At 37.5% G+C, this 11015-nt stretch overlaps 1 protein-coding gene across 1 annotated transcript; it reads right to left on the reverse strand.

Moving 5' to 3' along the window:
* Window positions 1-450: 450 nt before the first annotated feature.
* cmtm3 (CKLF-like MARVEL transmembrane domain containing 3) lies at window positions 451-9127 on the reverse strand. The gene is made up of 5 exons (XM_023265032.3): window positions 8811-9127; window positions 4828-4983; window positions 4646-4741; window positions 4391-4508; window positions 451-2071 (listed from the first exon to the last, which is right to left on the reverse strand). The coding sequence occupies exons 1-5, from the start codon at window positions 8925-8927 to the stop codon at window positions 2043-2045; spliced, it is 516 nt and encodes a 171-aa protein (XP_023120800.1). The 5' UTR covers window positions 8928-9127; the 3' UTR covers window positions 451-2042.
* Between the last annotated feature and the right edge of the window lie 1888 nt (window positions 9128-11015).

Here is an 11015-nt window from a genome sequence, read left to right on the forward strand (position 1 = left end):
CCCTCCTTTACATTATTTCATCATATGGCACGTTTTTACAACATGTTTGAAAAATCGCTTTTTTTTTTCGACATAGTATAGTAAGGCGTTTTTTTGCGCCAAAATTCATGATGATTTTTTTTTTCAAAGAAAACCTTTCTGGAGTGTTTTTCACGGCCTCCTTTACATTATTTCATCATATGGCACGTTTTTACAACATGTTGAAAAATCGCATTTTTTTTTCGACATACTATACTATGGCGTTTTTTTGCGCCAAAATTCATGATGATTTTTTTTTCAAAGAAAACCTTTCTGGAGTGTTTTTCACGGCCTCCTTTACATTATTTCATCATATGGCACGTTTTTACAACATGTTTGAAAAATCGCATTTTTTTTTCGACATACTATACTATGGCGTTTTTTTTGCGCCAAAATTCATGATGATTTTTTTTTCAAAGAAAACCTTTCTGGAGTGTTTTTCACGCCCTCCTTTACATTATTTCATCATATGGCACGTTTTTACAACATGTTTGAAAAATCGCTTTTTTTTTCGACATAGTATAGTAAGGCGTTTTTTTGCGCCAAAATTCATGATGATTTTTTTTTCAAAGAAAACCTTTCTGGAGTGTTTTTCACGGCCTCCTTTACATTATTTCATCATATGGCACGTTTTTACAACATGTTGAAAAATCGCATTTTTTTTTCGACATACTATACTATGGCGTTTTTTTGCGCCAAAATTCATGATGATTTTTTTTTCAAAGAAAACCTTTCTGGAGTGTTTTTCACGCCCTCCTTTACATTATTTCATCATATGGCACGTTTTTACAACATGTTTGAAAAATCGCTTTTTTTTTCGACATAGTATAGTAAGGCGTTTTTTTGCGCCAAAATTCATGATGATTTTTTTTTCAAAGAAAACCTTTCTGGAGTGTTTTTCACGGCCTCCTTTACATTATTTCATCATATGGCACGTTTTTACAACATGTTGAAAAATCGCATTTTTTTTTCGACATACTATACTATGGCGTTTTTTTGCGCCAAAATTCATGATGATTTTTTTTTTCAAAGAAAACCTTTCTGGAGTGTTTTTCACGGCCTCCTTTACATTATTTCATCATATGGCACGTTTTTACAACATGTTGAAAAATCGCATTTTTTTATCAACATAATAGTAAGAAGGACAAACAGCAGAAGCATAGAAGCATAAGAGTCTCTAAAGCATTGGGTTATTAATTGAGTATGTTTAAAAAATGTGCATCTTTTCTGTTGCTTAAATTCATGATCTCATTCAAACTCATTTAGGATGTATAAACAATGTCACAGCCCTGAAAAATCATGCAGTACAACACGTCACAGAGGTCCAAGGTCAAATTAAACAGAATGTAAGCAAACATCTTCAAATGATTAAAAGTACACTCGCGTAGAGTTAAGACAAGTGGACAGAGGTTGTAACCAGTCAACCACTCTTCTATACTGTGCATGTTTTTCTACAGTATTACTGTAAGTTTATAAATGATGATGCCCTGCTTACATAGACCTCCTGTCTCTGCATTTTTTTTTTTTGCACTGACATATATAAAGGGTTGAAACACTTTAGTTACAACACGACTTTGTTATTAGTACATCTGAGGAGAATAATTTAGTGTTATATTTTGACATGTCTTTAAACAGGGTCACAACAAATTCCCAAAGTTCATATTATTCATTATTTCATATTTAGACACAGGCTTATGCCTGATATTTTGCTCATATTTCGTACAAACACTCAGAGTAACAAAACGGAAGAATTTCACAGTTTTATCAAAGTATCAGTTTGATAGTGGCATTTACATTTTTTTCCCAAATCATTTAGGAAACTGGATATGAGTTCGGCAAGAAAAGGAACCGATTTTGTATTATTTTGTAAACTTCATGTAATTTGGACGCAGTTTTAATGTAATCTTGTGGAGCAAAGGAACACTTGCAGGTCTTTGCAGATGGCAGCTCAGCAGTCGTCGGTTCTCCCACAACGTTCTAGTTTGTCTGATCAAACATATCTGCTGGTTCGGGTCCCTGTGGTTTCAATCTGAGTCAGAATCTGAAGAATCATCTAGAAAACACAAGTGATCAAACACAGATTGAGTCCAAATGAGTATTATTTCTCTGTTTGTGCTTTCTGTGGACCAGTTACATAAATAATTAACTTTCATGTAAGAAAGTAACAAATCAACAAAACACAATGCACTTCAACACAGATTCTTCATCTTTAAACAGACAATTTATCTATCTGAGGTTGAGGCATAATATAGCAGAAAAAAATGTAAGGACCCTGCTTTTATGAAAATACATAAGTGCAAGCTTTGGTACATCTTCACTTCAACATGGTGGAATCAAAGAGACATCAAACTGAAGTAAGTCTTAAAATATCTGTCTCTGAATCTTATTTCGGTCAAGTATTTCATTTGAGGCAGTCAAAGTACTTTTTCAAAACTCAAAATGAAAATAAATATCTAAAGACAGTCTAGAGGTGCTGATGTGCAGAGGGAGTTAATATCAAAGTGAAACACGCGAAACCTATCATGCATAAAAGAGGATCATTGAAATTTTAGTGATGCATCTCTTCTCTAACTTTTGCATTTCTGTTTGCGATAAAATTGTCAGGCCTTCCTCGGCAGGCTCCGGCTAGGGCTCCTCCCTCCTCTTGTTTTCCTTTTTAGGTGTTGTGTGCTGTGGCAGTGGTGGCAGGTGCGAGCAATCCGGGGCATCTGCAGAAGCAGGAACAGGTGTGCCAGGACCAATCTGTCATCTACCTCTACACCATTTATTCGGACTCCAGGCATCAGTTCGACGTTGGATCGTGAATGCTCATAGTCAGTCTGTCACTTGTTCTCTCCAGCCTAGCTTGTAGTATTTTATCTTTTAGTAATTCTGTCTTTGCTCCTTTTCAGTTCGGACCCCACCTGCTCTGCTGACTGAGCCATCTTGCCAACTGGACTCATCAAAGCCTCTGAGTTCCAAGCCGTCTTCGGGATCAACTCTGTCACTCTTCAGTCCTCCGTCCAAATCTCCATCTGCTGTCGCTGCCTAGACCACCAGCTCCTGCCCTCAGCACATTAGCACTCAAACCGACAGTAAGGCCTCAACACGAGCAGTTTCTAGTTTTTTAGAGTTACGTTTGTCATAGGTCTTGAATTGTTTGTGGTACCTGTTAATTGATTCACCTGGTACTTTTGTCAGTAGATCTGGCTTATAGTGTAATAATTGTGAACTTCATTTCCAGTGAGCTACGTTGTTTCATAGCCTCGGGTTCCACCTTAGTTTTAGTGTAGCTTAGTGGCTTTTTAGTTATAGTTCATCCTCTGTATGCAGTGATCATAGTTGCGCGTTCGCTTCAAGTTATCCTTAGTTGTTGTGTGCTTAGGTGCTCGACTCATCTTCAGCATTAGCTATTATAGTTCTTAACTCTCCTGCCCAGGTTGTGCCTGTCGTGGGTCAGTTCTTTGTGTTGTCGAGATTTGTAGTTCGTACCGCCTGCCATTAGGGGCACTCCAGCTCTAAAGTTGAGTTACTGTATCAGTTTCCTTTTCTGGAAACTAGACCTTAGGGAATTGTAGTCCCAGTCACCTTTTGTTATTATAATAAATCATTGTGTTGGCACCCGTTTGTCTCCTTCTCTCTTCCTGAGCCTCAAAGAAAACCTTAACAAAAATGTGAGACAGGTGAATATAACATGCTAATTGTTGCACCAAGCTGCAGCTGAAATGGACAAATATTGCAAAATATGTAATAGGGTACATGCATTAAATTTCATTTTAAAATATTTGACAAAAGAAAGTGGGCTGTGTAGTCCTAAATTAAATCATACATGCCCATGTTAAGAACTGTGGAGGCTTAATCTTTACATCTTATGAACATGTTAAAATGTGAATTTACATGTGTTGAAGTTGAATATATGAATGTGCAGTTATAAAGCAGAATTTCTGAAAATCCCATAGTAGCAGTACATGGACAGTAGTCCTACACAAATACTGAATCATCGTATAAAACTATTTCTGTATGTTTGTCTGTGTAGATTCTCAGTCACTCACGTCATGGCAATCCTCAGAGCTTCAGTATGAAGCAACAACACATTATGTTTTTTGAAGATGTTTCACACCTTATCAAAGAGGCTTCTTCAGTTCTTCAGGTGCAAAGTTCTGAAGAAGAATTGAAGAAGCTTTTTTTTTTTTTTTCTTGAGGTGTGAAACATCTTCAAAAACCTTAAAAACAGGCCCAGTTGCTTTTACTGAAGTTCCTACATTTATTTCTGTACATGTCATGTGTAGAAAATGTCAAATTAAAATGACTGTCTGCCCGTAAAATATGTATTTAATTATTTCATACAAATGTTCTCATTTGGCCATATACAAGACTTTAATTTGGTGATTACCTTGCTGTCTTGATGGTTCATCGTTGGATTCTCCTCCTTGCTTTAGGAAACTGGCCAGCTCATTGAAAATGAGATAAAAATCTAAAGCAAAAACAATGGTGGCAATAAATCCAAATATCTGCAAAGAAGAAGGACATTTGATGTGAGTATTGTGGAAAAATACTGAAAAAGGAGGTGAAGTTGTTGATCTAAGACAAAGTCTGTTGCGTGTACATAGCAACACAAAAATTATGCTGGTTTAAATGTTAACTTTACCCCAGCAGCCTTTGAGGAACCGTCCACATATTTGGACACTGCCATTATGGAGATGATGAAAAAGATAATGGAGGCAGTCACACATCTCATGAAATCCTTTGAGGGAGAAGAGACACAATCAAAAGATATATTATTATTTTCTTCTTTAAACACGGTCTAGATCATTTGAAAACTTCTCTCACCATAAGAGGCCAGAGGAATCCTTTAAACCTCTCATTGAATTTGGTGGAGTAAGCAAACAACAAGAAGAGAGCACCCAGGAACTCCAGCACTGGAACCGTCACGAAGGCCGCCGCCGTGGACGCTGCGAAGCACACAAATGATATGAAGGACAGAGCCTGCAAAGAAAGAACAATCCAAATTACATAGAGAAAAATATACTTTGTACGGTTGGATCAATGGAAACTTTAAGCCAGGAGCCTGTTGGATTTATGTATTTATTTACTTCTATTTGAAGCAAGCTTCCTGAAACCAGAGGCAATTTTACATTTTTAATCCAAATGATGAATAAAATAACATGTTTCTTCTGAGCTCAGTTTTTTATTTGAGATAATGTTGCACTGCGACAAAGGTGTGTGAATTACAGCTTTGGGCTCACATCCTGTAAGAAGATGCAGCTGCTAAAAGTCAATGTTTATTCATGCAGCCAGTTACACTGAATCCCTCTCTGCAACTCTCACACTCTTGTGCAAACAAACACGAAGCTGCGCTAATGAAAGAAGATGTTTAAACATGCTAAATCACAGTGCAAATACGTTGAGCCTTGCCTGTCTTTGAAGCTGGACACACCATATCAAATGAAAGCAGGCCCAGACGCTGTAATCTCAAACAGCCCCGGCCATCTTGTCTTTGTCTCAGTCAGTGATCCTACGCTGCCCTGAGGGTAGGAACTCCCTCTGACTGAACCCAAACTGCTGCAGCTGCTGTTCTATAAAAACGCTGCCACTGAGCTGCATCCTGTCAAAGATCCATAAGATTTCCCTCTAAGACTCTAACACTTCCAGGTAAACTGCAGCAGCTTTTCTCTGAGGCTCAGGATATGTCTTCTGGCATGTTTTGTTGGGAAAAAACAAATTGTGGGATGCTGGGATTATTACTGTGTTGAATTGAAAAACTAATCAGCACTGGTCCGTTTACTTGTACGAACCTGCCAAAGAAATCACACGTTTCTTCAATGAAGCAATTAATTATTTTTGAGCTATATTGCTAAACTAAATCAACTTATCAATAATTAGGTCAATCAAAATGTTAAGAATTTACAAAAATGCCCATCACAGTTGCTTAGAACCCATCCTCAAATGTCTTGTTTTGGCTTCCCAGCAGTTGAAAAAAAAGACAATTAAATTATATTTCTAATGATGTCTTTGTAGTTATCCAGGTAATCCTAAAAGCTTCATTTGAACACAGCCCAACTTTCAAAATTAAACCAAGCCTTGTTACCTTCTATTGGAGGTCTTAGGATTATTTACAATAATATAAAACAATTAAAAATAATCAAAATTGTTTGATCAATTATTCCCCAAATCATTTTCATTCTGGAGTGTTTGGACTAATCACAGACTTTAAAAGTAAGTCATGAGTAAAACAAACAGTTACTAAATGTAGGAAATGTTGATCAGACTGCAAATCTAGGGTTATAAACTCAAAAAACATCACAAACCCTGAAGCAAGAAACGCGTTACACACTGAGCTAAGAATTCAAAGAATCCTTTCTTTTATATAGTTTCTATCGCCTCTGGAGATGGCGGCACACTCTGCACACTTTCACCACACCACGTATCTTTTATTAACAGCTTGTTTGCATTTTGAAAATGTTTAAGACACTACAAAACTGCTGCTTTTTAATTTTTTTTGTTTTTTACAGCACATTAAGTGCACACCCTGTGTTTTCACATTCCTTTCTTAGGCCTGTTTCTGGCTGAGAGTGAGAATCCTAATGAAAAATACACGCTGGTCTGACACACTGTGTATAATAATGCATGCTCAGCAGGATGTGAGTCTGACGAACACTCCCAAGAATGGTAAAGCTGTGATGCATATTCTCTTTGGAAACCTCATGTCAAACAGCTGAGTTCAGTCAAATTTCACTCTGAACTCTCATTAAAAGTTGAACTTCGAGTTTAAAATAGATGTCGCTCAAATAAAATAGAGTTTAACTGAATATTGTTTGTGGTGATGACAGCAGTGGAAAAAATACACTCATGTAGTTTCTGAATTCTGTTAACACCACAAGTAATTTCCTCTTCACCTCTTTTGTACATGCACAAAAGTCTCAGAGATGTGTAACTCAAATGCTGGAGAGATTTAACAACCTTTACAGTTATATTTTGAACAAAAATACAGACACTGCATGTGACATTTTTGCTCAATTCTATCCATTCCTTTAACATAGGGATCTAGTACTTGTTGCTCCAACACACAACATCTCTAAAAAAAGAATGGATGTCATGAAATTATCAAGCATGCACTATATTGGAAATGACAATGGGCAGATGGAGAGTGGGCTCACAGATCAGTAACAAGCAACACATAGAGTTAAAGGGGTTGTTGATGCTGCTTGTGAAATGCTGCCCCACTCTTTCTGAATGGCTGGTTGAAGTTGATGGACATTTTTGGGGGATAAAATCACATTTTCAGACACAACAGTTCAGACAATTACATTGCAGATTGCTTGTTGTACAGTGCTGTCTGAAATGACTTCTTGGGCAACAAATGATGAAGCTGTGGACATTAAAGTGTCTGGCTATGACCGTAACTGACATACAGCAGCCAAGAGCCTGTCTTTGTCTTTCTTTTGTATTTGAATAAAGCTGCATTTTAAGGTGACTTTTATAGTGACTTGTCAAAGGAGTGTCTGTGTCCATTAAAGCCACACCTGACGAGGGTGTAGGTTAGCTTAATGGTCAAGAATTTGATACCAGTTGAACAGCTCAAAAACTTTTTCTACACAACTGGCTAAAAGCAACAATATAACAGAAAGCACAATTTGCATGCTGCATTTATATTTTCATTCAGTGTAAATACCAAGGTGAATCGGAAAATACTTTAAAAAATAATTAGTCATTTAAACCGAGCCCTAACGGATAAAATAAGTTTTTTTTTAAAAAAGTGTAAGTCATAAATTATGATACACTAAATTTTGCTAACCCCCATTCTTTTCATGCACATACAGTAGAGTACTGAAATATCTCATCATATGATCAGTTAGTAAATCACAGCCTAAATAACAGCAGCATTCATTATTTGCTGAATGACTGCTTGAGGGTTGATGTTATCTTTTCAGGACATTTATTTATGTTCTTTTACATGTTGCTCTTGTGACAGTAGCTGCTCTGCCCAGAAACCCTGCAGCATATATCCCAGCTTGTAAGTTTGTTACTCCTTTTCAGCGACTATAAACCAGGTGTGCAGCTCTGAGTTCTAGAACTTAAAGGCATTAAGACTACAGTAACATTGTGAAGTAGCAGTAAAGAGGCTGTATTGTGTGTGTGTGAAGAGCTCCAGGCTACATGCTTTATGGCGGCAGAATGAAGGATGTGACTGTGGGGAAGAAGAGTGCTGCTCTCTCACAGGCCAACATGAGATGAATGTCATATGACACAAATGCAAGAAGACCCTTCCTTCCAGCAGCTCATGATGCTGCTGACCCCTCCCTCACTTCTAGCACCATCAGTCTCTCAGTTCCTGGTTTGCTGAAAACCACTTAAACTCTGTTTTAAAAAAGTAACTTCTGCTACATCAGTTTGACATTTGTACTCAAAAATAAATATATAAAGACGCAACTTACAGCCTGAGAGAATCGAACAGTTATTTAGCTTGATCACTACCAGAATGGATGAGTCTTGGTAATGGACAAACTGGCAAAAGGAGCCTTCGCGTGTCCACAGTAATTCCAAGTTTAGTTGCTCTATTGCTCCTCCCTTTACAAATGGAAACCGAAGCGGAGTGATCAAAATTACACTTAAACAGTCTGTTAGTTATTTCTGAACGTGTACTGAAGCAACACGTTGCTACAACTGCTGCAACTAGTTTTAAAAAAAAAAAAAAACAGCAAATAAAAGTATCCCCAACGCAGCGCGCTTTTGCATTCGTGCGTAAAGGGTGAGAACAATGGCACACTAGCGGTTTCATTTGCTGGACGTGATTCCTCTTGGTCATTTCTTACCACTTCAGCAATAAGCAGCATTCCTTTCCTGGAGGTGGCGAACTCTTTGCTCGGAAGAACAGAAAGCAGGACAGTCTGACGCGCCCGATTTGAGCTGGGAGCCTCGATGTCCCCCATTGTTGGAGAGGGGAAAAAGGTATGAAGTCTCCTCAAAGTTGTGATGGTTCAAACTACTCGTAACGTAGCGGTTTTAAGGCAAAACAAAAAAAAAAAAGTGGAGGCGTGAGCGCTTCTCGGAGGTGGAAACGGAAACAATGACAGCGCGGAAACGCAGCGCCAGCTCCCAAAAGCGCGACATCTGCTTTCTCCAGATGTGAAATGCGATGCCCCCAGCTGCACAGTCCTGCAGCATTCAGTGGAAAGATCCAACTCATGTCACAAGGTAAAGAAGAACTTTATTGTAATGTGCTTTTACAATTACAATTTAGCAAAAAAAAAAAAAAAACACCTTAAAACATGAATTTAAAATTCATCAGTATGTGCCAGCATCAACTTGAATCTCTAATTTGCGAAAACTTTAAATTTAAAAAAGGTTTCCAGAGCATATTCTACAGTACAGCCTTTAGATTACAGACATGTGGTGAAGTTATCAGTGTTGAGGGATTTCAGCTTGTGAATTATCTCACACTGCATTCTTCAATATACTGTAATTCATTCATGCATTCATTCATTCCCTTGACTCTGGATTTCAGTTCTCGGCTTGTTGAATGTGATGTTCCTGAAAAGTGTGTAACTGTCCACACACAGCAGGCCGGATGATATGAGAGACACAATCTGGAAACAAAGAGCAGACCTCAGAATAAATGCGTTCCACATTTACATCCATGTGGACAGAATTAGTTTTTACAGTAACACTATGAGGACAAAAAGAAAGTTCCCATTACAAATTATTTGTCAGTTGTAGGGTGACTTTAAGGGAGAGAGGCAAAATCTACAAGATGATTTCATACTGTTGGGCTACAATAAATGTATACAGATAAAAGCAATGTCTGGATGTTTAATTTGACTGAGTGTATATGAGGGAAGCAAAAACCTATATATCAAAGTTGGCCCATACTACACAGATTTCAATTTCAGATTAAAGAAGTCCTTCTCACCCCTCCAACCAGCGTTCCTGCAACCCTGTATGTAGTCAAAGCCATCAGGCTCAAGACAATAAAGTAGACTGCTGCAAAGGTTGAATTGAAAACATCCTGATAAGAGAAAAAAAGAGAAAAGAACAAGAACTTAAAGATCCAATATGTATAAACATTTTCCTCCCACAAGGGGTATACAAACATGTACAATATTATAGCATTGTGCCTGTAAATTATCAGTTCAATTTAGTTTATTGGTAAAAATATCATGTAAACAACACTGCTATGCATCAAGAATGGTGTAATATTAAAAAAGATGAGGTGAGAAAATGAATGAGGTGATAAAAAGAACAAGAAAACGGCAAAAAGAAGACATAAGTAAATATGTGCATTGTGTGTGTCTGTGCAAAATGTCAAGCCAAAGTTTTAACTATGTGCCCCTCACCTTGTGATATAGTCACATACTGTGCAATTAAAAGCTGTGGGACGATCATCTAACAGAATCTGTGTTTTTTTTCTCTGTCAACAAGTTAGGTGAAGTTTGAGGTCAACAAACATTTCTGTCTTTTTTCATTTCATAAGGTTATCTCACTTGTGACCAGCAGTGACCACAGATTCTTCTGTCTGTCGGCAACCACAATTTCTTGTGTCATCAAGTCTGTATTTAGTCAGGATCTGTCTCTGATCGTAAAGAGATATTTTGCTGATTTATTTTTTTGATAATTTTGACTTTATTCCTCCGATGTTCCCTAAAAGCATCGTTTGCTGATGTAATAATTCATTTGACTCTCATTAGTGGTTGGAGAACAGTGCTGGTCTGTGGTTGATCAGCGAGCCTTAACTGAAACTTTACAAATTTTTACTGAGTCCTGAGTTTGTAGCACTCAAAATCTCAGTGAGTCCTGAGAGCTCAATTTCAAATGTAACCAAGTGTTCTTTTTTTCAACAGTCATTCTGCTCTGCATGCATTGGTTGGTGTTTTTCTCTAGGTTTTTAAAAACAGACCTACAGAAATATGCATGCAGGAACTCTAAGGGATGCTTGTGGCAGCTAATGCAATCTTGATTTCTTGATGAGTGGATCCCAAACTTCACCACCTGTCAAATATTTTAGTCCAGATCCTAATTTG

This window comes from Amphiprion ocellaris, chromosome 1 (genome assembly GCF_022539595.1).
Source record: "Amphiprion ocellaris isolate individual 3 ecotype Okinawa chromosome 1, ASM2253959v1, whole genome shotgun sequence".
Classification (NCBI taxonomy): domain Eukaryota; kingdom Metazoa; phylum Chordata; class Actinopteri; family Pomacentridae; genus Amphiprion; species Amphiprion ocellaris.

What these genes read in the sequence shown, in the direction of transcription:
- cmtm3 (XM_023265032.3), bottom strand. Translation starts at nt 8,927, where the DNA reads ATGGGGGACATCGAGGCTCCCAGCTCAAATCGGGCGCGTCAGACTGTC. An exon ending in GATTCCTCTGGCCTCTTATG is followed by an intron (nt 4,742 to 4,827) that starts GTGAGAGAAGTT and finishes TCTCCCTCAAAG; the next exon opens with GATTTCATGAGATGTGTGAC. An exon ending in GTTCCTCAAAGGCTGCTGGG is followed by an intron (nt 4,509 to 4,645) that starts GTAAAGTTAACA and finishes TCTTCTTTGCAG; the next exon opens with ATATTTGGATTTATTGCCAC.